Source organism: Oncorhynchus gorbuscha, linkage group LGY (assembly GCF_021184085.1).
Source record: "Oncorhynchus gorbuscha isolate QuinsamMale2020 ecotype Even-year linkage group LGY, OgorEven_v1.0, whole genome shotgun sequence".
NCBI classification, from domain to species: domain Eukaryota; kingdom Metazoa; phylum Chordata; class Actinopteri; order Salmoniformes; family Salmonidae; genus Oncorhynchus; species Oncorhynchus gorbuscha.
The window spans coordinates 3,176,779-3,204,278 of record NC_060199.1 but is presented as its reverse complement, the minus strand read 5'-3'; the positions used below and the strand labels follow the sequence as shown (position 1 = coordinate 3,204,278).

The 27,500-nt window shown below is 43.6% G+C and overlaps 1 protein-coding gene across 1 annotated transcript in view; it reads right to left on the bottom strand.

The window, feature by feature from the left end:
* LOC124016624 overlaps positions 1 to 27,500 on the bottom strand; it is a 122,780-nt gene that overhangs the window by 38,270 nt on the left and 57,010 nt on the right. Inside the window, exons 3-5 of the mRNA XM_046332151.1 lie at positions 16,377 to 16,549; positions 12,953 to 12,988; positions 75 to 413 (exon numbers count right to left, since the gene is read on the bottom strand). Coding sequence (XP_046188107.1) covers positions 75 to 413; positions 12,953 to 12,988; positions 16,377 to 16,549 — 548 coding nt within the window. The remainder of the gene's footprint in view (positions 1 to 74; positions 414 to 12,952; positions 12,989 to 16,376; positions 16,550 to 27,500) is intronic.

Sequence of the window (27,500 nt, the reverse complement as noted above, 5' to 3'; positions counted from 1 at the left end):
AATGCTTTTCAGTTTAGAGGCTATAGCTCTACTCTACATCTACTCTAAACTACTACTCTATGGGTCTGGCTTACCTTCTTCACTCTCTACAACCATTTGCTTAGGCAGCTCCGTTGGGGGCGGTGTTGTGACAGGGGCAGTGCTTTCGGTCAGGAACGGTGACGTGAGCTCCTCCATGATTGGTGGAGGTGGTGTGGACTCCTCTGTTATAGACTGAGGGGTGGTTGTAGGGGGCGTGGCCTCTGTGGTAATGTAGATGGAAGTTGTACGTTTTTCCTCTATAATTGGAGGTGGTGGAGGGGAATCGGTGGGGGTGATGGTGGAAATGAGGGGAGGCTCAGGGTCCGTAACAGGGGGCTCTGTTGGGGGAGTGGTGGTGGTGTCGGTTGTGGCCTCGGTTGAAAGGATGGGCTCTTGAGGAAAGAGAGAGAATGTGAAAGGGATGAGAAATGAGTGGTGTTAAGGCATTAGCATAGGGAATGTTGTCTCAGATTGGTTATCCAAAGAAAGCCAAGCTTTTCTTTTCGCTGACCCACGCACGTACGCGCACACACAAACACACATAGACAGACTTGCAAAATGTGCATATAAGCACATGCACAAAAGTGTCAGCATGCACGAGCACACACTCGCGAAACACTTACAGGCACACGCACAGAAGTGAAGACATGATGGAAGTGTGATTTCACACGGCTGAGATTGACTAGACTCAAAAGCTGTACCTTTCCCACCTATGGGGGGTGGCATGGCCAGACTAACCAAGTTTCGAGGCCCTGGGTCTGGGGCCCTGGGAACTAACATTTTAAAGGCCCCCCTCTTAGCATCAGGGATAATTTCTATTGCTTTTTCACAGTAATTTCCTGCATATCTACACCATTTTCCATGGAACAGAGGAAAAAAATTGCAGTTTAAAAGCACATTCCTGCAAGGCTACACATTGAAACTACAATGTGTAGAATTGACAAAGTTTAAATTATAGTGCAAATTTTTACCGAGTACCATGGATCCCTATGAGCCTCCCAGGCCCTGTTGTGCATCTATATGCATCTATATATATATATATATACCTATATTGTAGATGAATAATATTACATATTATTGTATTGCACCCTCTAAACTTGTTCCACAGACCCCTTGGCCAAATTAATTTCATCTGTTGTTGCTAGCAATATTGAATATTGAATATTACCACAGTACCTCCGCGGACCCCAGTTTGGGAACCCCTGCACTAGTGTACTACAAAGGCCACTAGCTCTTTGTGTTAAAGCATTAATAACAAGCTGGATGTTGGCTTTCTAAATATCAAGCTAAATACATATAGCTCAATAGTCCATGGTTGGCTAAATCACAAAATCATTAGCAGTGTTAAATCAACACTTAAAGAGTTCATGTTAACACTATCTCAGAGTAAATATGGTCCCACTCTACAGAGTGCAAAAAGTACTCTGATTATAGTATTACATTTTGAGTGTTTATGTGAAATATTAACACTGTATTCAACTTGCCAGTGTTACTAAAAATGTAACACTATAGGGTAATTAACACTCACAGAGTGAGTTTATTGTCAACACTAGTGTTGATCTAGAGTTAACTCCTATTAGTGTTAAACAAAAACACTATTACAGTCAGTCCGATTTTGGGAAACCCTGAACTGGATGATCATTTCAGCACCGTTTAAGCTGCTTTGAGACAAGAGACTCGTCTTGGTAAATCAAGAAATGTCTGATTTTAGTTTCCCCTGAATCGCAGTTTGGATATTGGTTAGGCTACAATTACACCGGGAGAATGTTAACTAAGTTTAGGTGAGTGCTGCCTATGATCATCTTGTCTAGTTGGCTAATTCATTAGAACATTTTGTCATGTTATGTAGCTTAACAAATGGATCATTTTGCTCTTCACTCGCAGTCACTTAGTAGCCGAGGCCTACTCCCAACCAAAAGCCTGTGACTTCACGGACTTGTTTCACTGGAACTCTTGTCTGTTTTGGATATTTGGCTAATTGGTTTCTGGCTGGGCAAATAAGTGGAGGTGGTAGCTTATCTATTAGTTGCTCATCTATAACTTATCGGAAACATTTAGCATGTAATAATGTGGCCTAAATCAAGTTGTAGACCTATTATTTTGCTCTATCACATAGGCAAGCCCGCGGAGGTGGTGAAACATGAACGAGACTCAGATGCATTTGAAAATAGGATGGCGATTATTTTCTATCAGTATTTGGATGAAGGTACGACTCCCTAACAAAGAGGGGTGAAGGGAGGAAAATATAACTGTTTTATATTGACAGCTGTTCCAGACGTTCCCATGACACAAGTTGTCTGGGAAAAATATTTGTTGTATTTTATTCTGTTGTATTCCATTATATTCTTACTATAAAATATATGTGTTTTGACTGTGACTGGGTGTCTTTGTCAGTTTAATTAACACAATAACAAACTATTGATTTCATTTGGATGGCGCACAAAAATGTGTAATGGGTTCGCTCTCAAAAAGATGTCGCGTGAATCTTACTTCATTGTTTATACTTCATTTTCAGTGCATCAGGGATAGCGTACACAGACGTTTTGGAAGCACAGACTCGCAACATAGACCTAATTAAACATTTTAAAATACATTTCATTAGTCTAAAAATGTTTTTTTTTAGGACCTGCCTAAATTAATTAATAATGGATTTATTTTTGATGGTGTATATTCTCAATAGATTTATTTAAAATAGACAACCACCTACATCTGCACACCACTACTAACACTTGCCCCGTGTATTCCGGCATGTGCACGGGAGGAATAAAAGGGGGGCCATATAAACATTGCCCCAATTTTTCTGAAGGCTAAATACTGTGTGAAAGCAGTATTGGTGACCGCAGACAAGGTTGTTAAATTCTTTCCTTTTAAAGGCCTGTGGATTTCACCAAATTACTATCTAGGTCAGAATTACATACATTATAATAATGGCGCCGGAGGAGATGGCTGCCGTTTTAAGCTTTTTCAGCTCGAGACCCAAATGAGAAATGTACTGTCCTCAAACAACCCAAATTAAGAAGAAATAGATGCCCAGGGACCAATTTGGGTCCCAAACTATAGTTAGTTTAAGAAAACCTGATCTAGGCAAATGTTATCATTAAAATGGAACTTCATGACAATACATTACATATATCACAAGGCCTTACTTTGAATGCCTAGTTTTACCATAACACAGTGGTGTTGGGAAACTCTTGGTTTACATGCCACATCAGGCCTGCAAGTCACATCATGCTGGCTTGCAAAATGATTTGTAATTCCTATAGGTATCAAGCCAGAGTTAGGATATCCAACAGTTGGAATTTGTATTCACCCACAACCTGCATTCAGAATGACTGCCAGGGTAGGGAAGATTGAATACCGACTACCAATGAGTCAAACTTCTAACAGATTGGATTAGTTTAGAAAAAGGTATGCTATTTATCTTTGTGTAGCATAAAACGTATCAATCATTCAATGTACATGCAAAAACACAGATATTAAAAGATACAATTTAGAAAATCGCCCTGCAATAGAGCATGCTGGGAAATATTATATATGTTTCTATGTAGAACCCTTTTCGCCTTCTAAGAACCCTTTTCGCCTTCTAAGGAATCATCAAATAATACTTCTTCCAAAAAACGGTTCTTAGGATGTTGAAAGGTTCTCGATTGAACCCTTTGCCTTTAAAATAACCTTTGTCTTCCAAAAGCAGTGGTTCAGATCAAAACGGTTCTTAGGATGTTAAAAGGTTCTCGATTGAACCCTTTGCCTTTAAAATAACCTTTGTCTTCCAAAAGCAGTGGTTCAGATCAAAACGGTTCTTAGGATGTTAAAAGGTTCTCGATTGAACCCTTTGCCTTTAAAATAACCTTTGTCTTCCAAAAGCAGTGGTTCAGATCAAAACGGTTCTTAGGATGTTGAAAGGTTCTCGATTGAACCCTTTGCCTTTAAAATAACCTTTGTCTTCCAAAAGCAGTGGTTCAGATCAAAACGGTTCTTAGGATGTTGAAAGGTTCTCGATTGAACCCTTTGCCTTTAAAATAACCTTTGTCTTCCAAAAGCAGTGGTTCAGATCAAAACGGTTCTTAGGATGTTGAAAGGTTCTCGATTGAACCCTTTGCCTTTAAAATAACCTTTGTCTTCCAAAAGCAGTGGTTCAGATCAAAACGGTTCTTAGGATGTTAAAAGGTTCTCGATTGAACCCTTTGCCTTTAAAATAACCTTTGTCTTCCAAAAGCAGTGGTTCAGATCAAAACGGTTCTTAGGATGTTAAAAGGTTCTCGATTGAACCCTTTGCCTTTAAAATAACCTTTGTCTTCCAAAAGCAGTGGTTCAGATCAAAACGGTTCTTAGGATGTTAACAGGTTCTCGATTGAACCCTTTGCCTTTAAAATAACCTTTGTCTTCCAAAAGCAGTGGTTCAGATCAAAACGGTTCTTAGGATGTTAAAAGGTTCTCGATTGAACCCTTTGCCTTTAAAATAACCTTTGTCTTCCAAAAGCAGTGGTTCAGATCAAAACGGTTCTTAGGATGTTGAAAGGTTCTCGATTGAACCCTTTGCCTTTAAAATAACCTTTGTCTTCCAAAAGCAGTGGTTCAGATCAAAACGGTTCTTAGGATGTTGAAAGGTTCTCGATTGAACCCTTTGCCTTTAAAATAACCTTTGTCTTCCAAAAGCAGTGGTTCAGATCAAAACGGTTCTTAGGATGTTGAAAGGTTCTCGATTGAACCCTTTGCCTTTAAAATAACCTTTGTCTTCCAAAAGCAGTGGTTCAGATCAAAACGGTTCTTAGGATGTTAAAAGGTTCTCGATTGAACCCTTTGCCTTTAAAATAACCTTTGTCTTCCAAAAGCAGTGGTTCAGATCAAAACGGTTCTTAGGATGTTAAAAGGTTCTCGATTGAACCCTTTGCCTTTAAAATAACCTTTGTCTTCCAAAAGCAGTGGTTCAGATCAAAACGGTTCTTAGGATGTTAAAAGGTTCTCGATTGAACCCTTTGCCTTTAAAATAACCTTTGTCTTCCAAAAGCAGTGGTTCAGATCAAAACGGTTCTTAGGATGTTAAAAGGTTCTCGATTGAACCCTTTGCCTTTAAAATAACCTTTGTCTTCCAAAAGCAGTGGTTCAGATCAAAACGGTTCTTAGGATGTTAAAAGGTTCTCGATTGAACCCTTTGCCTTTAAAATAACCTTTGTCTTCCAAAAGCAGTGGTTCAGATCAAAACGGTTCTTGGTTCCTCCACAAATAACCCTTCTGGAACCTTCTTTCTAAGAGTGAATAGTCTGTGGATGACTATAGGTAATTGGTGACCCATCAAACAGGGCAGAGCCTCACCTGTTTAGCTAAAAAGATAAATGCAAAAAATATAAATGGTTTTTGTTGCCTGTTTTGCCTGTTATTTTGGCATTAATATGTGTCACAAACAATGTAAAACATTTTTTGTTTTACAAAAAAGCTGCATACAAATATAGTCTCTTTTTTTCTTTCTTTCTTGAGTAAGGAAGCTCCAAAATGCAGGTGTTTGAGCCTAGCTCAGTGCTTTCTGTGATGGTGGGCCAGCCAGTGGAAAATACAGAGTGTAGGGTTTGGTAACGTTCTCTAGTTGCACCGTGATTCGCTCTGTGTTCTGTCACTCAAAATCTACGGGGAGAGCTCAAAAATGAAAGCCCCTTGAGTGCTGCCATAGAGTTAGTACGTCCAATGACACACTGTTATTTTGATTTGATTTATTAGGATCCCCATTAGCTGATGCCAATGGCAACAGCCATTTAAAAACATCAACATGTAGTATGTGTGTGTGCATCTATCAGTTACACATACAGTGCCTTGCGAAAGTATTCGGCCCCCTTGAACTTTGCGACCTTTTGCCACATTTCAGGCTTCAAACATAAAGATATAAAACTGTATTTTTTTTGTGAAGAATCAACAACAAGTGGGACACAATCATGAAGTGGAGCGACATTTATTGGATATTTCAAACTTTTTTAACAAATCAAAAACTGAAAAATTGGGCGTGCAAAATTATTCAGCCCCCTTAAGAAACTTAAAAAACACCTCTGTAAATCCAAGATGGAAGGAGGATTGTCTCTCCCAAATGTTATATTTTATTACTGGGCCGCTAACCTCCACATTGTTACGTTTCAGTTGGATGACGTACTCCCGGCAACCAGCTGGCTTAGTATGGAGCGGGAGGAGTGTCACCCCTTCTCTATTGGCGCTGTGATTTTGTCGCCTGTCAATCTGGAGATGTCACTTTATTGTAACAATCCTATTATACATAGCACAGTCCGAATCTGGAAGCAAATTAAAGTCCACTTTGAGCTTAGACCAATGTCATTCATGCTCCCTGTCACCAGGAATCCCTCCTTTGCCCCTTCTAACCTTGACAACACCTTTGAGCGATGGGGAGAGTTGGGGATAAGTACCATAGGGGATTTATACATAGAAGGGACCTTTGCTTCCTTTGAGTTGTTGAGGGAAAATTATAATCTTTCCAGAATTTTTTTTTCTTCAGATAACTACAAATTAGAGACGTTAGAAAACACCTCCCAACATTTGAGAATGCTAAACCTTCCATGTTTGACAGATGCATACAAATATGCCCCACCTCAGATAAACTGATATCGCGTCTATATGATGCTTTTCAATCTGTTAGCACACCTTCTAATGATGCCATCAAGGCAAAATGGGAGGAAGAACTAGGGACTGACATCTCGGTGGCAGAGTGGGAAGAGAGCTTGGAGTATATCCACACATGCTCCATTAATTCCAGACATCGTCTCATACAATTCAAGGTATTACACAGATTACACTATTCCAAAACTAAACTGCATAGGATATTTCCTGACACATCCCCTACATGTGATAAATGTCAGGCTACGCAGGGTACACTACTCCACTGCTTTGCCCTATGCTCTAGCTTGCATGGTTATTGGTGTGGAATTTTTAGGATCCTCTCTGAAGTTTTGGAGACTTCAATAGATCCAGACCCGCTTCTGATAATCCTGGGAGTATCTGAGTTCCTAAACGGATTAACCAACCCCCAAAAACAACTAATCTCGTATGGTCTCATCTCTGCAAAAAAACTAATCTTGTTGTTCTGGAAAAGGAGGGAAGCGCCCTCTACCAAATTATGGCTCAGTGAATTGGCAAACACTGTACACTTAGAAAGAATTAGATATATTCTGAACAATAAATTATCAACATTTGATAAAATCTGGCAGCCTTTCCTCTCCTACTTGGACGAGTCGGCGCTGTAAATTTGTACTTATTAACGCACTCTCAATTGTAATATTTTAATCTACCTTTGGGCAGCATGTGCTGGCCCTGCCACCCGAGCAGTTGGGAGGGGGGGGGGGGGGGGGGAACAGGGGATGGGGGGGGTAGGGGGGACATCTTCCCTCTTTCTTTCTACGTGTCCTTGTTTTGTATGTCGTGTTTTGTATTATTTGTTCTGCACCCAGAACTCTGGGTCTTGTTGTTCCTGTGTGCTCTTTTATGTTTAGATAAGAATTGTATACCTGTCATGTGTACCTATACACCATTCTTGTGTGTGTTTAATAAAAAAATATTTGAAACATGAGATACTGGGGTGCAAAGGAGCAAGATCAATAAATAATTACAGTATGAAGATGAGGTAGTTGGAGGGGATATTTACAGATGGGCTATGTACAGGTGCAGTGATCTTTGAGCTGGTCTGACAGCTGCTGCATAAAGCTAGTCCTCACTAGGTATGAGACATGAGTCTCCAGCTTCAGAGATTTTTGCAGTTCGTTCCAGTCATTGGCAGCAGAGAACTGGAAGGAAAGGCGACCAAAGGAGGAGTTGGCTTTGGGGGTGAACAGTAGCACCTGTACAGCACGCAGAGAGATATACCTGCTGGAGCGTGTGCTACGGGTTGGTGCTGCTATGGTGACCAGTGAGCTGAGATAAGGCAGGGGGCTTTAACTAGCAGAGACTTGTAGATGACCGGGAACCAGTGTGTTTGGCGACAAGTATCAATCGAGGGCCAGCCAACGAGAGCGTACAGGTCGCAGTGGTGGGTAGTATATGGGGCTTTGGTGACAAAACAGATGGCACTGTGATAGACTGCATCCAATTTGTTCAGTAGAGTGTTGGAGGCTATTTTGTAAATGACATCGCCGAAGTCGAGGATCGGTAGGATGATCAGTTGTACGAGGGTATGTTTGGCAGCATGAGTGAAGGGTGCTTTGTTTTGCGAAATAGGAATTCTAGATTCTAGATTTAATATTGGATTGGAGATGCTTAATGTGAGTCTGGAAGGAGAGTTCACTGTCTAACCAGACACCTAGGTATTTGTAGTTGTCCACATATTCTAAGACAGAACCGTCCAGAGTAGTGATGCTGGATGGGCGGGCAGGTGCGGGCAGCGATCGGTTAATGAGCATGCATTTAGTTTTACTTGCATTGAAGAGCAGTTGGAGGCCACGGAAGGAGAGTTGTATGGCATTGAAGCTCGTCTGGAGGTTAGTTAACACAGTGTCCAAAGGGCCAGATGTATACAGAATGGTGTCGTCTGTTTCGAGGTGGATCAAGGAATCACCAGCAGCAAGAGCGACATCATTGATGTATACAGAGAAGAGAGTCGACCTGAGAATTTAACCCTGTGGCACCCCCATATAGACTGCCAGAGGTCCAGACAACAGGCCCTCCGATTTGCAATGAAGAGCAAGATGTTCTGGGCCAGCTGCAACTTAACTAGGTGCACATATGTACTGTATGTACGAATATACAAGCACACACGCAGATGGATGCACGCAGATGCACACACACACACACAAACACAAACACACCACACACACAACACATATACTCCTACCCTCCACGTCCCTTGTATTTCTACTCTTTCCTGTCACACATTTGTAATAATAATAATAATAATGTAGGCAGGATAAACGATCACAATAACATTTAATGCCACCTGCCAGTTTTGGTGTGCCTGGCATTTGTTACTGCAGTGCTAGACGGCCATTTGCGCAACGCTAACAATAGTAATGTGATTCAGGGAGGGATCGAGGTAACGTTCCCAGAACACCTAATAACACCGAGATGAGTGACAGGATGTTTACAAAAACAAACATGTGTTCTCCTATAGACTACATTGTTATTAGGTTTGGATTTCTCTGGGTTTAATAAATGTTTATGCAAAGTTGAGTCCTACTGGACTTTTACATAGGAGGATAGACTGTTTGTATGCTTGCGCAGCAAGTGTCTGTGTTTCTTAGTTAGCAGATAGGGAATGTCGCTTGACCTGCCAAGGCCTCTATCTGCAAAGGCAGATTTAGGAAGGGGAGGGGTCAAGTGGGCCCAAGGATTTGGTCTCTCTGGGAGAATCTCAATTGCATACTCCTCGTGTCCTCGCCTCGCCTCCTTCTCGAATCTCATTGCATGAGAAAGCCAAAGATCCCTCCCCTCCGACCTTATCCTCCAATGAGTTTTGAAAAGGAGGCAACGAGAGAGGACGCGAGTAGAATGCAATTGAGATTCTCCCTCTGACCAGCGCTCCTCTCCTCTCCCCACATCCATCTGGCCAAATTGTCCAATGGGGTCAGAGCTCTGTAGATCCTTCTGGCTGGCCACTGGACTACTAATCCCCTGTCCATCTGAGCATGCTCAGTAGCAGAGACTGACCGGCTGACTGGCTGGGGGAGGGAGGCCCATGAGACTAATAAGGGAGAGTGGATCTACAGATTAAGGCAGCCCTCTGCAGCTCTCTGATCCAGAGTGGTTGGGTTAAATGCGGTAGACACATTTTGTAAGAATTGCATTCATTTGTGCAACTGACTAGGTATCCCATTTCGCATTCCCTACAATGAGCTCCAAAAGTATTTGAACTGTGACACATTTTTTGTTGTTTTGGCACTTTAGATTTGAAATATAACATGGATTTGAGTTGACTTTGAGGTAAAAGTGCAGACTGTCAGCTTTAATTTGAGGGTTTTTTCATCCATATTGGGTGAGCGTCTGCTAAATGACCTAAATGTAAATGTAAATGAACCGTTTAGAAATGACAGCATTGCAAATTGCGTTTCAGATTATTTTGGGCCCAATAGAAATTAACGGTAAATAATGTACTGTCATTTTGGTGTCACTTTTATTGTAAATAAAAATAGAATATGTTTCTAAACACTTCTACATTAATGTGAATGCTACCATGATGACGGTTATTGTGTAGGGCCAAACAACGCCATTTACCTGCAACTGTATTCATGACACAGCACTGCCTCTTGTGCCTTATTTAAGTATGACACACTTCTCTAACTCTGTAGACAAACTCGTGTGGATGCAATGGAAGAAGCATCCCCGTGCCCACACGCACACATGTGTGTTATGACTGGACTTGGAATTATCAGGGTTTTTATTCTTAGATCCATGACATGGACTCCTGGTCAGGCACAGCATGTACTCTACCTGTAGGGAGGTGATGGGGAGGTAGTGAGTGAGAGCTCGGATCCCCGGGAGGAGGATATATGAGTTTCGCTGAGCCATCCATAAACACACAGATTGCACACCAGACTGGTAACGAGACAACTGTTTCTTTTTGATGTTTTAAAGCTTTAGTTAGCTGCTCCTCAATCACAGCTCATCAGTGACTCTATAGGAGCTCTTGACATCGGCCTTAAAATACAGAAAAGTGCTGTGCAATTCAACAACAGCATTTAATGGCTTTCCTCAAAGACAATTCTGACGACATCAGACACAACGTTCCTGGCATTCCCTCTTTCGCCGTCCTCTCCCTCCCTCCTCCCTACACACTACGTGCTTTTCCCGGAGGAACACGATTGGCCCTCTGGCTCCCAAGATGTCAGGTTTAAATTGAACCTAGGACCGTTGTCGGTCGGGACTAGACCTGGTTCTGAGGACCACTTTATATTCACGGTCTTGACAGGGTGATTGGTCCTGTCGGATAGGGGCTCCTCAAATCCAGTCAGTCCGAAAGAATCCAGCCAACCTGTCCATTCTATAGCAGCACAACGCCCACTCTCTCCTATGGATGGACTACATGGACACATCACATCTGGAATTAATGGCAACCAAGATGATGGATGGTTTGACAAAAGAGAGTGCACTTTTATGATAATGCACACACACACGTGTGCATGGGCACAGACACATGACACACACAAACAATTATTGTCTATGATAAGTCTATATTTTGGTACTGTACCTATATCTACTCTACCCACTAACTCGATCTTCTCTAGGTGCCCACCTTCCTGGGTAGTAGTAGCAGAAGCTTCTTGAGTAGTGGTTGTGGTCAGGTCTGGTTCTGGTGTGGTAGTGGGGAATACGGTTGTAGTAGGGGCTGAAGTAGTGGTTGTGATCAGGTCTGGTTCTGGTGTGGTAGTGGGGAATACTGTTGTAGTTTCAGGTTCACTTTCCCTTATGGAGGTTGTGGTAGGGGCTGAAGTAGTGGTTGTGGTAGGGGCTGAAGTAGTGGTTGTGGTAGGGGCTGAAGTAGTGGTTGTGGTAGGGGCTGAAGTAGTGGTTGTGGTGGTCAAAGGCAAAGTTTCTGACAGTTCTGTGAGAAAACAGATTCCAAGTTGACGAACAAACAAAACATCCCCCCTCTCCACTCAAAAAATCCACCGAAGCACTACAACAGGGGCAGGCAACCCTGTTCCTGGAGTGTCGCAGGTACTGCAGGATGTTGTTCCAACTAGGCCCTCAACCACTGGTGCTTGAACATCTGTTACATTGGAATGGTTTGTACTGAACAACACGTTTTCCCAAAACGTTCTTGAACAGACTTTGAGATACGTTTGGTCAATTTAGTGGGTGTGCAGGGGTGTGGCTTGAGGCAACGAGTGACTTATTTACAGAGCAGCGGTACATTTTGAACCCACAACCCAACCCGTCCCGGTTTTTCAACTGGTCATTCAGTACAACACTGCTTCTGTTCAACTGAGATAATTGATCAGTTCAGTGATTGCGTAAATTCAACACACCTGGTCTTCCAGGTGGGTTTAATCAGAAACATGAAGTGCCTGCAGTACTCCAGGACCAGGGTTGCCTACCCCTGCACTACAACATTGGCTAATCCTACATATGACTAGTCTAAAAGCATATGTCATATTTTAAAAAATCCTTGAATAGCTTTAAGCCAAGTCTAATAATAGTTTTACAAGTCTATCTTAACCCCAAAGATCCCTAGTCAGTCCTATGGGGTGCCGTTTGTAACATGCTATATTTTGTGAAGAAGATCAATTCCATGCAAAAAAAAGTCCTGTAGACTAACCAGGAGAGCCCAGTGCTGTCTGTCAGGTCTGATGTTGCCACTTTGCTGATCATTTCCATCTAAGCGCTCTGAGCTGAGAGTGTCTCCACAGTATCCCTAATCAAATTCCATTTTATTCATTCCTCTAGGAGCTCCTCACCCACAATCACACTGCATTACAGCACACTTACAAATTCCCCTGCTCCCCCTCTCTACCTTTCATACTCACTTCCTATCCCTCTCTCTCTCTCTCTCTCTCTCTCTCTCTCTCACACACACACACACCGCATTACAGCCCACATTTCCCTGCTCTCTCTTCCCCCTCTTTATTTCATTCTCTTTTTCTCTCCCATGCCTCTCCACCAGTGACTTCATTCTAACATAAGAGAGACAGAACTGTGAAAAGATTCCTGCAGTGGAAGCTAGTGTAGCTGGGATTTAAAAAATGACATTTCGATGCCATGGTGGCAACCGTACAGGACGTCCTATCAATGATATGGAAGACAAGTCCAGCACTGCAACCAACAGAAGAAGAAGAACGGAAGCTGAAGAACACAGAGAGAGAGAGAGAGAGAGAGAGAGAGACAGAGAGAGAGAGAGAGAGAGAGAGAGAGAGAGAGAGAGAGAGAGAGAGAGAGAGAGAGAGAGAGAGAGAGAGAGAGAGACAGAGAGAGAGAGAATGCAACATCCTCTTCTTGGCTTGTTATTACTTACTAGATCCACCGCCTGTGGGGGCACCGGCGATTGCACCTGAAAAACAGGGCGAGAGAGGGGGAGAGGTATCTGTTTATTTATGCAGTCTTCCCGACCTTGTTAATCACACAATAGAATGATCTTGTGTGTGTTGTGTGTTAAAACAAAACTCAAACAACTGTATATCAGCTTTCTTTAATCCTGGCCTGACCTTGGTGGGTACCCACAGGAGTGTTCAGGCTTTTGCTCCAGTCCAACATCACCAACACACCTGATACAACCAATCAACTACCATTAATAATTTGGCCATAATTAGTTAAATTAGTTGTGCTGGTGCTGGGGTGGAGCAAAAGCCTGCACAGTCTGTGGGATGAGGACAGAGGAGCTCTGATCTGTATGCAGTTTGCTACTAGATCCTCTGCAGTAGAACACCACTCAAATCTGTTCATCCAGGCCCCTGTTCTCTACCCAACTCTGGTTCTCTGATCATGGGATGATAGGGGAGGCATAGGCTCTCGCCACCAGGCAAGTGCCAGGGGAGTTGGGCCGCCCCCAGAGTAGGCTTGATCTGCCAGAGAGCTGACAGAAGAGTCCAGGCTGGGAGGCAGGGAGGGCGCTCCGCAGTGGTGGACGAAGGGAGGCAGAGGAGGGGTTGGGGGGGAGGAGTTATGGCAGGATGTGATGTGCTGCCTGGCCTAGATTATTATTTTATCATCGCCAGTGCGAGCAACAGTACATTCTCCAACAAGATCCCCCCCCTCCACACTACACTACACTGCTCTCTGCTCTGAGGTACAGGATCTGGAACCTTTAGTTTGGTTACGGAACCTATTTGCCAGGATCCAGTACCTCTCGTGGAAATATATTTTTTAATGTTTTCCTTATAGAATCATAGTCGTGGTGCAGCACCTATGATAAATTAAAATACATTTGTCAAAGTTATAGAATTAGGACTACTGCTATCTGTTCAAAAATAAATGAAATCATTCAGAACAGTCCACCAGGATTAGGCCTATAATTTCGCCATAGAGGATCAATAGCTTCCTTTAAAAAAAATTGCCTCGCTGTGAATTGTGTCTATGCCAATCACAAGGTGTCAGGAAAACGCGGCAAATCTGTCAGTGAACGGCACGCAGCCAAAACAGGACCTTTTGAAATATTTCTAATAAAATCGCGGGAAAACACAGGTTGGAAAGCAAATTTCTTCAGATGAAAAGAGAAGTCTTTAATCTGTCTGTATGTTGACAAAATATTTGAGCACCTTCCAATTAGACCTAGCGAACAGTAGCCTAGGTACAAAGTAAAACAAGAGGCATCGGACATCGCCAGAAAGTGAGCTGGGCATCATTGGGTGAGTCAGTGAAAGCTTTTTTAGAACTATAATTTCCTCCTCATATTGTACAATGTCTCCTCACACCGAGGCCCAGGCTATTAATGGATTCCAGACAAGGTTGTTTTTATTGATCTCAGTTTCTCAGTTTGTCAGTGTCAAAATAGCCTGTCATTTCAATCTTTTGTGCAGTCTTAAAAATATTCTGCTAAGTGTCCAGTCATGTAAAATGATGTAAAATGTAAGTATTTATCAAATTATTTATAAAAGGCCAAACTTTTCCAGGACTCTATAGGCTAACAATGTTCCAGAACCTCAGAGCCCCCCAGGTAACCCAACTCTAACAATGTTCCAGAACCTCAGAGCCCCCCAGGTAACCCTACTCTAACAATGTTCCAGAACCTCAGAGCCCCCCAGGTAACCCTACTCTAACAATGTTCCAGAACCCCAGAGCCCCCCAGGTAACCCTACTCTAACAATGTTCCAGAACCCCAGAGCCCCCAGGTAACCCAACTCTAACAATGTTCCAGAACCTCAGAGCCCCCAGGTAACCCTACTCTAACAATGTTCCAGAACCCCAGAGCCCCCAGGTAACACTACTCTAACAATGTTCCAGAACCCCAGAGCCCCCAGGTAACCCTACTCTAACAATGTTCCAGAACCTCAGAGCCCCCAGGTAACACTACTCTAACAATGTTCCAGAACCTCAGAGCCCCCAGGTAACCCTACTCTAACAATGTTCCAGAACCCCAGAGCCCCCAGGTAACCCTACTCTAACAATGTTCCAGAACCTCAGAGCCCCCAGGTAACTCTACTCTAACAATGTTCCAGAACCTCAGAGCCCCCAGGTAACACTACTCTAACAATGTTCCAGAACCTCACCCCAGGTAACCCTACTCTAACAATGTTCCAGGACCTCAGAGCCCCCAGGTAACCCTACTCTAACAATGTTCCAGAACCTCAGAGCCCCCAGGTAACCCTACTCTAACAATGTTCCAGAACCTCAGAGCCCCCAGGTAACCCTACTGTAACAATGTTCCAGAACCTCAGAGCCCCCAGGTAACACTACTCTAACAATGTTCCAGAACCTCAGAGCCCCCAGGTAACCCTACTCTAACAATGTTCCAGAACCTCAGAGCCCCCAGGTAACCCTACTCTAACAATGTTCCAGAACCCCAGAGCCCCCAGGTAACCCTACTCTAACAATGTTCCAGAACCTCAGAGCCCCCAGGTAACCCTACTGTAACAATGTTCCAGAACCTCAGAGCCCCCAGGTAACACTACTCTAACAATGTTCCAGAACCTCAGAGCCCCCAGGTAACACTACTCTAACAATGTTCCAGAACCTCAGAGCCCCCAGGTAACCCTACTCTAACAATGTTCCAGAACCTCAGAGCCCCCAGGTAACCCTACTCTAACAATGTTCCAGAACCTCAGAGCCCCCAGGTAACCCTACTCTAACAATGTTCCAGAACCCCAGAGCCCCCAGGTAACCCTACTCTAACAATGTTCCAGAACCCCAGAGCCCCCAGGTAACCCTACTCTAACAATGTTCCAGAACCCCAGAGCCCCCAGGTAACCCAACTCTAACAATGTTCCAGAACCCCAGAGCCCCCCCAGGTAACCCTACTCTAACAATGTTCCAGAACCTCAGAGCCCCCCAGGTAACCCTACTCTAACAATGTTCCAGAACCCCAGAGCCCCCCAGGTAACCCTACTCTCGTGCTCACTTTTTCTTCTGTCACCTCCCGATTCACAAATGATGCACTCGGTTAGAGAAAAACAACTGTGTCTTCATCTCTCATTTCATTCAGGAAATTAGTTGGAGAAGTCTGGGGAATCCACATCCATCCTTCACAGATGGTTCAATTAAATATTAATAATAAAAAAGAACATAAGAACATAATATTTTATTTAAAAGATCATAAACAGGTTCCAACATACTGTAAAATTCTCATAATTGAACTCATTGGGACCTGTAAAGAATATAATTCAATTCACTTGGTATGAGTGAGCTATGTAAGTGGGTCCTGTTCCAAGTGGTCAAGGAACAGAATAGAAATGAATAGAACCAGAATAGAATAGAAGTCTACTGTATAAATGGGGGATACGTACAGGTGTTGGGAGATCCATTGGGTGTGGGCAGGTAGGAGCCAGCTTTCCAAGACTTGGCCTTGAAGCCCTTCTTGCAGCGCTGACAGTCCTGTCCCGTGGTGTTGTGTTCACACTGACACTGAAGGTTCCCCTCTTGCAGCAGGCACAGCGACGAATGCAGGTTACACTTACACCTGAGGACAAGGGATAGGAAGAAGGGTGTGAGTGTGTGTGAAAGGAGGCACAGAAGTGTGCAGGTGTGGTTTTTTTCTCCAGACGCTTACGTCTGTGAAAGGGTAGCAAAGGCACAGGAGTGTGTACTCGCTTAAGGATATTGCAGCGACTTTAACACAACACCTAGAGGCACCTTGTCAAGAAGTTCAGATCCCTTGGGGGGGTGCAAAGTTGTCATCAAGGAAAAGGGTGGCTGTTTTGAAGAATCTCAATATGAAATGTATTTTGATTTGTTTAACAATTTTTGTTGGTTACTACAAGATTACATGTGTTATTTCATAGTTTTGATGTCTTCACTATTATTCTACAATGTAGAAAATAGTCCAAATAAAGATATCAAAAATGTTGACTGTTCACTGTATACTTTCATTCATTTTTTCAACGGGTACCGGGTGACCTGAAGACAAGTCTTGTAAGGCCTGTGGGCATCCTAGAGCAAAACCTTTCCACAGAGGGTTCATATTAGTGTGTAGCCCAAACTGTACAGACTGAAGTTGGCAGATCAGCTGTACCAACTTCAGATGAGTCCAAAGATGCAGAAATGGAGACCACCATCGTGTTCTTTAGAGTCTCATCTTTCCATAGAGGGGTCATAATCATTTATAGGTAAAACCGTTCGGACGCTACAGACGATTTGTGAGAAGACCGATTTTCGGGATGTCTCACGGTCTTTTTACGGGGATTTTTGTATTATGCTAATTAGATTTTCAGGGAGGTGTGGACATCAACCTTGAGGGTTGAAGCCCACATAAAGTCTTTTTAATGTGATTTTGAAATCATCACTTTATGTCTTATACATCACTGTGTGTGTGTTTAAAAAATATATATATCTAACTCCATAATAAAAAATGTTTACAATTGATTTCCCAGAGCCTCCTTGGGCCAGTGCAATGCTCAGTCTGATTGTGTGAGCGTTAGTAAAAAAACATTTCATATGAAATGACAGATATGTACATACACAGCCTGATTGGTTGATTGGATGGACTAGAGCCCACCCCTTACACCTTCCAAAACAACAACAAAGGCACATGGTATTCAACCTGTCAGTTGGAGCTGGAGTTGGACCCTGAAAGTGATGAACTTCCACAGGTGTGTAGGCTTCTTTGTTTTGTCATCAAAACAAAAGGCATTCGGTACATAATGCATCTTAATTTGTTGTATCATTATTGTACTGTTTTCATTAGAGCACCAGAAGATGCAGGACCAGAACAGCCTATTTGCATGTGGGACCATCCTGGCCTATACCCTGTCTTCCATCTATTCATTGCACAAGGCCATGATTATCTACAGGGCTAACTATAGGCGTCTGCATCTCAGAGGCCAAACACATACTTAGTATTGCTTGTTGTGTTAAGCCTATGATGCAATGGCCCATGGTGTAATCTTCAGTATCATCACAAAGTATATTCAGAATTTAGCAAAATGTCTTGAAATTTTTCTAATGTTGAATGAATTCAACAGAATGAATTCTGTTGTTGAAAGCCAATAAAGCAACCAGACTGCAATGAAAGGTTGTTGTCAAGTTCGCCTTGTAACATTATGAGGCGGCAAAACAATTCCATCCCACCTGAACAGGTTGAAATTCCACTTTTTGACTTCATAGTGTGGAAAAACTACACTTCCCATTCAACTGATCCCAGTCGGAATGAATGCGTAACTTAACGTTAAGAGTTGTTTCTGTGTGGCTAATATGCCTAAATCATCTGGAGTTTATGTGGGAGATTAACTCAGTTTACTAGTCAAAAATAGATTTTTGTCCAAGGATGTCAAGAAATGATGTGAATCTGTGAAATCTTGTTGCATTCGTATTATGTGACTAAATTAGCGCCTTTTTCCAGATGAGCGGCTGGATTCCAATACGGGTTGATTTCGCTGGAGTGAACAGATATCTGAATGTCTGCATAATGTATTCAAAGAATAAACCCTGTATGCTGGCAAAATGACCACCTCAATCTTCCTCTCTCTCTGTCTGCCAATCTATTCCTCTCTCTGCATGCTGGGAGTGTTTGGTGCATGCTGGGAATTGTATGAGCGGATGAATAAAGCGGTGGTGTTTTTTCTTAAGGAAGAGCGTCTTGTTGATCGTATGGTTGAGCATGGTGTACTTCTTAAAGAAGAGCGTCTTGTTGATTGGATGGTTGAGCATTGTGTACTTCTTAAAGAAGAGCGTTTTGTTGATTGGATGGTTGAGCATGGTGTACTTCTTAAAGAAGAGTGTCTGGTTGATCGTATGGTTGAGCATGGTGTACTTCTTAAAGAAGAGTGTCTTGTTGATCGTATGGTTGAACATGGTGTACTTCTTAAAGAAGAGTGTCTGTTTGATCGTATGGTTGAGCATGGTGTACTTCTTAAAGAAGAGTGTCTTGTTGATTGGATGGTTGAGCATGGCGTACTTCTTAAAGAAGACCATCTTGTTGATCGGATGGTTGAGCATGGTGTACTTCTTAAAGACCATCTTGTTGATGGGATGGTTGAGCATGGCGTACTTCTTAAAGAAGACCATCTTGTTGATCGGATGGTTGAGCATGGTGTACTTCTTAAAGACCATCTTGTTGATCGGATGGTTGAGCATGGTGTACTTCTTAAAGAAGAGTGTCTTGTTGATTGGATGGTTGAGCATGGTGTACTTCTTAAAGACCATCTTGTTGATCGGATGGTTGAGCATGGTGTACTTCTTAAAGAAGAGTGTATTGTTGATTGGATGGTTGAGCATGGCGTACTTCTTAAAGACCATCTTGTTGATGGGATGGTTGAGCATGGTGTACTTCTTAAAGACCATCTTGTTGATGGGATGGTTGAGCATGGTGTACTTCTTAAAGAAGAGTGTCTTGTTGATTGGATGGTTGAGCATGGCGTACTTCTTAAAGGTATGTTTATTCAAGTTACTCTGTTTTTTTTTCTCCGTCAAACAAGGGTAACGATTTTGAATGTACCACCGAGTTATTGCGGTTTGGGGAAGTTCACCTGTTCAATTAAGATTGTCTCGTTGGGTTGCAAACACCCGGCTCTGAAACAGGTTATGTCGTTTTGGCGACAGGTGTTTATGTTTTTGGACTCGCCGGAGCGGTCTTTGGAGTTATCTTTTAAAGTGAAGTATGACAACAGACTGTATATGGTTTATGCTAGTATGGGTAGTCAACAGTGTTTTGAGTGTGGGGATGGTGGCCATAAGCGACATGCTTGCCCGAAAAGGGAGAAGGCGGAGGGAGGGGCGCAGGAGGTCCTCGTAACGCCTGGGCCCACTGATGTAAGGAGAGGTGGTCCGACAGTGGTAGAGCAGTCACAAGAACCTGTTGCTGAGGAACAAGTTGTCTGTGTTGAGGGCAGGGAGTTACAATTTGTACCAGAGGGGAATGTTATGCAGCAGATCTGGAGAGCAAGTACCAGTGATGGGTTACTGGAGGGGGTTCATGTGAAGCTAGTCTCCCAAGTATTGGAGGAGATTCCCACTATGAGTAATGGGGTAGAGGAGGGGCATCAACAGATAGTGGGAAACGTGGTCAGGTTCAGAGAAAATTAAAACAATGATGATGATCATGCCTCATAGGGTGTTTTTTTTCTCTTCGTCTGGTTTCTCTGTGGTTTCTTCTGCTTTTCCTTTCTCTTTTCTATATGGAGGTACTAAGGGTAGGTTCGCTCAATATTAATGAGGAAAAGGGACAGGAATAAGAGGGCTTGGGTATTAGAAGTAATAAAACAGAGAAGGAGACCCATAGTGATGAAGCTAACGAGGTTGACTGGGGTGTATGTGTCATGTTTTGTCTTATATTGTCTTGTCATTTTGCTTTTCCCTCTGTTCGTTTTCCCCCTGCTGGTCTTTTTAGGTTCGTTCCCCTTTTTCTCTCTCCCTTCCTCTCTCTCTTCTCTCTATCGTTCCGTTCCTGCTCCCAGCTGTTCCTATTCCCCTAATCAATCATTTAGTCTTCCCACACCTGTTCCCTATCTTTTTCCCTGATTAGAGTCCCTTTTTCTCCCCTTGTTTTCCGTTTCTGCCCTGTCGGATCCTTGTCTATTGTTCACCGTGCTGTGTCTGTGTATCGCCCTGTCGTGTCGTGTTTCCCTCAGATGCTGCGTGGTGAGCAGGTGTCTGAGTCTGCTACGTTCAAGTGCCTTCCCGAGGCAACCTGCAGTTCATGATCGAGTCTCCAGTCTGTTCTCGTCATTACGAGTGGAATTGTGCTTTATGATTGTATATTTACTTTACTGGATTAAAGACTCTGTTTTCGCCAAGTCGCTTTTGGGTCCTCATTCACCTGCATAACAGTATGTGGTGGGAGGGACAGCATTTTCTCAGTCATGGTACTAATTTCAGTGCTGGGTGGTATCTACAACAGAAATTGTCGAGGGTCGGGTTTTATTAGTCAAGGCAGATGTTATTTTTTATATTTATGCTCCTCATGAGGGTACAGAGCGTATTGCTGTATTTGGTCAAATAAAGGAAACCTTAGTGTGATCAAGAGGAGTGTATGGTTTTTCGGGGGGGACTGGAACTGTACAGTGGATTTTACTGTTGACCGCACTGCTGAAGACCTCACCTGCAGTCAGCGACTTGCCTGTCTGGTCTATTAACTGAGTTTGAGCTTTCTGAAATGTGGAGAGTAAGGAATACAAAAGTTAGGCAGTACACATGGTTTAAGGTTAATGACGGTCGTGCCAGTGCAGCAAGGTTAGACAGGTTGTATGTATCTGAGCAGGACTGTAGTAGGGTTGGAAGGTTAGACAGGTTGTAAGTATCTGATCACTACTGTAGTAGGGTTGGTGTGACATTACTCCTGTGGGTTTCTCTGATCACCATAATGTGTCTGTTGATATTCACTTGTCCTGTCCAAGCAGGTCATCACCTTATTTGTACTTTAATGTTAAATTGTTACATGATGTCATGTTTTGTGAAATGTTTTTGTTGTTTTGGGGGAAAATGGAGGGTTACAAAAGGGAATTATGAGTCCTTGAGACAATGGTGGGAGGTTGGGAAGGCCCAAATACGATTGTCTTGTATCCTGCTCTGTCGCATAAGTTAAAGAGGGCCCTTGAACAGGACATAAAATCCATTGAATTGAAATTGCTCACCCAGAATGACCCCGGACTAGTCATGAAATTACAGGACAAGAGACATGAACTGAGGTCGCTTCTACATGAAAGAATGAAGGGTGCCTTGAGGACATGGATGCTCCTAGCGCTTTTTAAAAACCTAGGCTTTTAAAACCTGGGCCTCTCTGTTGTTGATAACTTGCTTCTGATAAGAGATGTTTTAGACATTTGTAAACTGTCTTATGTGAATGTGGGCCTTTGACCGTGTGGACCACCAATACTTGTTCAAAACAATGAAAGCCTTTGGGTTTGGGGATGTTTTTTTGTCTTGGATGAGTTGACTGTATGCTGGGGCCTCATGTATGGTGAAGGTGGGGGTGGTTTAAGTTGCCACATCCCTGTTCAAAGGGGCATCAGGCAAGGATGCCCAATTTCAGGGCAGTTATTTTGTCTGGCAATTGAACCAATGCTTTGTTTTTTAAGAGCGAAGCTTACTGGGTTCTCTGTGCCAGGTGTAATGATAGCACTGTCTGCGTATGCAGATGACGTGATAGTTTTTTATTACAGGGGGTGAGGTTGTTAAGGTTCTCTCAAATGCTCTAAAGGTGTATGAGGGGGCCTCCTCAGCAAGAGCCAATTGGGAAAAGAGCGAATCGCTGTGGGCAGGTCAGCTTCAGACGGGGTCCACTCCATGGTTACCAGGGGGGCTTCAGTGGGGCAGAGATGGGATGAAGACTTGGGGGGTTTGTTTTCTAGGCTCCAATGTCTTTCAGAAAAATAACTGGGAGGGTGTAGTGGAGAAAGTGTATGCCAGATTGTCAAGGTGGAAATGGGTGTTATCCCAACTGTCTTACAGAGGAAGGGTTCTTGGTTGCCAATAATTTAGCTGTCTCTACCCTGTGGCACAGACTAATTATTTTACGGCCAGCGGGAGGGGGGGGGGGGGGGGTGGTAAGAGCTTCAGAGGAGCCTTGCCAATTTATTTTGGTCTGGACAACATTGGATTAAGGCTGCAAGTTCTGGTGGACATTTCTTCCAGGATCATGGCTTTCCGGCCTCAAGCAGACCAGAGACTGTTGTACAGTGACTGTCCTAGCTGGGTCGACACAGCCTACACATTGATGAGGAGACCGGGCTGTTTGGGCTTAGGCAAGCATCTTTGTCTGGCTTGACTCCATTTTATGAGTCTGATATGCAGGCTTGGAGAGTTCTTGTCAAGTCCCGTAAGGCGGGCATGCCACCAGGGATGTGGCTTTTTGAAGAGCCTCTCTTTTTACAACACTGCCATCCAGTCCTGTGCTATGGGTTCATCCAGCCTACGTTCATGTGTGTGGGTGTACCAGGCGTGGGTCATTTGATGCGGAGTAGGAGCAGATCATTGCAGGAGCTGGGAGAAAGAGCGGGGATCCGATCATCTCACCTACGGAGGAAGGTTGTAGCTGAGGTCTGTAATTCCTTGCCAGTACTTCATCGGCAGTATGTGATTGACACTTCCAATTCTGATCGGTGGATGGAGGGTCTGGATCATGTGTTCCCTGCTCTGAATGTTAGTGCTGCGGTGGGGGCATTAGAGGAGGATGGAGGGTCTGGATTATGTGTTCCCTGTGCTGAATGTTAGTGCTGCGGCGGGGGCATTAGAGGAGGACTGAGGGTCTGGATGATGTGTTCCCTGCTCTGAATGTTAGTGCTGCGGCGGGGGAATTACAGGAGGATGGAGGGTCTGGATTATGTGTTCCCTGTGCTGAATGTTAGTGCTGTGGTGGGGGCATTAGAGGAGGATGGAGGGTCTGGATGATGTGTTCCCTGCTCTGAATGTTAGTGCTGCGGTGGGGGCATTAGAGGAGGATGGAGGGTCTGGATGATGTGTTCCCTGTGCTGAATGTTAGTGCTGCGGCGGGGGCATTAGAGGAGGATGGAGGGTCTGGATGATGTGTTCCCTGCTCTGAATGTTAGTGCTGCGGTGGGGGCATTAGAGGAGGACGTGGAGATGTTGCTTTCCATCCATACCCCGGAGCTGGGGGAGTTCAAGGCGGTGGGAAAGAAGGCCATGTACATAATGTGTAAAAGTGTCAATATGGAAGACACAAAATAACAGTATTCGGGGACAGGGATCTGTGGATGTGGTGGGAATACTGGAGGGGATGTTTGCAGGGTTAAGTTTGCCTATTACAAAATGGTTAACAATACTGATCTGTTCATGAGTATATCGGGTATTCAGAGGCTGTTGTGTTTAGTTACTGTGGAGGAAGATGTTTAATTGATGTATGAGTGTTTACCGTGTTGTGGGTTCCCAGACGCAATAAAGGTTATTTAAAACTCAATCTCTCTCTCTTTCTCAATATCCTCTCTCTCTCTCCTCTCTCAATCTCTGTCTCTCTCTCAATCTCCTATTTCGTTCTCAATCTCCTCTCACTCTCTCACCAGTTCTCTCCTCCACTGCCTCCAGTGCATTATCTTGTTTGATGATAGCACCGAGCTCCACTACGTAGTGGAGGAACGCACATGAATGCCCTGGACCAGCACTAAATAGCACCATGATAATGCCCAGGACCAGCACTAAATAGCACCATGATAATGCCCAGGACCAGCACTAAATAGCACCATGATAATGTCCTGGACCAGCACTAAATAGCACCATGATAATGCCCTGGACCAGCACTAAATAGCAGCATGATAATGCCCTGGACCAGCACTAAATAGCACCATGATAATGCCCTGGACCAGCACTAAATAGCACCATGATAATGCCCAGGACCAGCACTAAATAGCACCATGATAATGCCCAGGACCAGCACTAAATAGCACCATGATAATGTCCTGGACCAGCACTAAATAGCACCATGATAATGCCCTGGACCAGCACTAAATAGCAGCATGATAATGCCGTGGACCAGCACTAAATAGCACCATGATAATGCCCTGGACCAGCACTAAATAGCACCATGATAATGCCCAGGACCAGCACTAAATAGCACCATGATAATGTCCTGGACCAGCACTAAATAGCACCATGATAATGCCCAGGAACAGCACTAAATAGCACCATGATAATGCCCAGGACCAGCACTAAATAGCACCATGATAATGCCCTGGACCAGCACTAAATAGCACCATGATAATGCCCCGGACCAGCACTAAATAGCACCATGATAATGCCCTGGACCAGCACTAAATAGCACCATGATAATGCCCTGGACCAGCACTAAATAGCACCATGATAATGCCCTGGACCAGCACTAAATAGCACCATGATAATGCCCTGGACCAGCACTAAATAGCACCACGATAATGCCCAGGACCAGCACTAAATAGCACCATGATAATGCCCTGAACCAGCACTAAATAGCACCATGATAATGCCCTGGACCAGCACTAAATAGCACCACGATAATGCCCAGGACCAGCACTAAATAGCACCATGATAATGCCCAGGACCAGAGCTACAGTTGAAGTCGGAAGTTTACTAGCATTCAGTTTACATACATCATTAAAACTTGTTTTTTAACCACTCCACAAATGTCTTGTTAACAAACTATAGTTTTGGCAAGTCGGTTAGGACATCAACTTTGTGCATGACACAAGTCATTTTTCCAACAACTGCTTACAGACAGATTATTTCACTTATAATTCACTGTATCACAATTCCAGTGGGTCAGAAGTTTACATACACTAAGTTGACTGTACCTTTAAACAGCTTGGAAAATTGCAGAAAATTATGTCATGGCTTTAGAAGCTTCTGATAGGCTAACTGACATAATTTCAGTCAATTGGAGGTGTACCTGTGGATGTATTTCAAGGCCTACATTCAAACTTAGTGCCTATTTGCTTGACATCATGGGAAAATCAAAAGAAATCAGACCATAGACCTCCACAACTTTGGTTCATCCTTGGGAGCAATTTCCAAACGCCTAAAGGTATTACATTCATCTGTACAAACAATAGTACGCAAGTATAAACACCATGGGATCACGCAGCCATCATACCGCTAAGGAAGGAGATACATTCTGTCTCCTAGAAATGAACGTACTTTGGCGCGAAAAGGGCAAATCAATCCCAGAACAACAGTAAAGGACCTTGTGAAGATGCTGGAGGAAACAGGTACAAAATAATCTATATCCACAGTAAAATGAGTCCTATATCAACATAACCTGAAAGGCCACTAAGCAAGGAAGAAACCACTGCTACAAAACCGCCATAAAAAAGCCAGATTACGGTTTGCAACTGCACATGGAGAAATGTCCTCTGGTCTGATGAAACAAAAATAGAACTGTTTGGCCATAATGACCATCTTTATGTTTGGAGGAAAAAGGGGGATGCTTGCAAGCCGAAGAACACCATCCCAACCGTGAAGCACGGGGGTGGCAGCATCATGTTGTGGGGGTGCCTTGCTGCAGGAGGGTCTGGTGCACTTCACAAAATAGATGGCATCATGAGGGGGGAACATTATGTGGGTATATTGAAGCAACATCTCAAGAAATCAGTCAGGAAGTTAAAGCTTGGTCGCAAATGTGTCTTCAAAATGGACAATGACCCCAAGCATACTTCCAAAGTTGTGGAAAAATGGCTTAAGGACAACAAAGTCAAGGTACTGGAGTGGCCATCACAAAGCCCTTTCCTCAATCCTATAGAACATTTGTGGGCAGAACTGAACAAGCGTGTGTGAGCAAGGAGGCCTATAAACCTGACTCAGTTCCACCAGCTCTGTCAGGAGGAATGGGCCAAAATTCACCCAACTTATTGTGGGTAGCTTGTGGAAGGCTACCCGAAAACCTTTGACCCAAGTTAAACAATTTAAAGGCAGTGCTACCAAATACTAATTGAGTTTATGTAAACTTCTGACCCACTGGGAATGTGATGAAAGATATAAAAGTTGAAATAAATCATTCTCTCTACTATTATTCTGACATTTCACATTCTTAAAATAAAAGTGGTGATCCTAACTGACCTATGGCAGGGAAGGATTAAACGTCAGGAATTGTGAAAAACTGAGTTTAAATCTATTTTTCTAAGGTGTATTTAAACTTCTGACTTCTGACTGTATATAGCGCCATGATACCGCCCTGGACCAGAGCTATATAGCTCCACGATGCATTGTCAATGCAGTACCGCAGTGGAGTAAACATTGTGGTCATACTCGTCATTAACATAGCATAGTTGAGGCTTGCCAACTCCATTGTCAGTAGACAGTTTCACAATGACAGAAACTTCCCTCTGATCAAATTGATAAATTGGCAGGGTCCACACATCCACTTAGTAAAACAAACACTCACACACACTCACATGCACACACACTAAGTCCACTTAGACAGGGAAAATTGGACATCTCTCTTTCTATGGGGGCAGGTTTGCTGCATTCCCCTATGACTCCATGACATTCTCTATCTCTCGTTCACACACACACAAACGCATGCACACCTGCTTCCCCAACTCCTGACACTCACCATCTCCCCCTCCCATCTCCACTATTGCACAACTTTGTTTTTACGGATGAGTGACGGTGACACTGAGGGTTTTGAAGAGTGTGTGTCTCTCTCTCTTCTGCTCTCCTGCCGAGGACAGCTTGTTGTGGGATTTCTCAGTCTCTCTACTTACAGTCCCTCCGCAGACAAATAATACATGGGCCACAATCATATGTTAATGTGCAAGATGTCTAACTGCTGCATATCCCCCACTGCAAAGACATCAACGTGAAGTAAGAGGAGCAGAGAAGGAGAGAGCTTTTAGTCAAGGGACGTGAAGATAGAGGACAGCAGGATCCATCACACAGAGAGAGAGAGAGCTCTTAGTCAAGGGACGTGAAGATAGAGGACAGCAGGATCCATCACACAGAGAGAGAGAGAGAGAGAGATATGCATCCCTCTGTCCACTAGTTAGTAGCCCCAC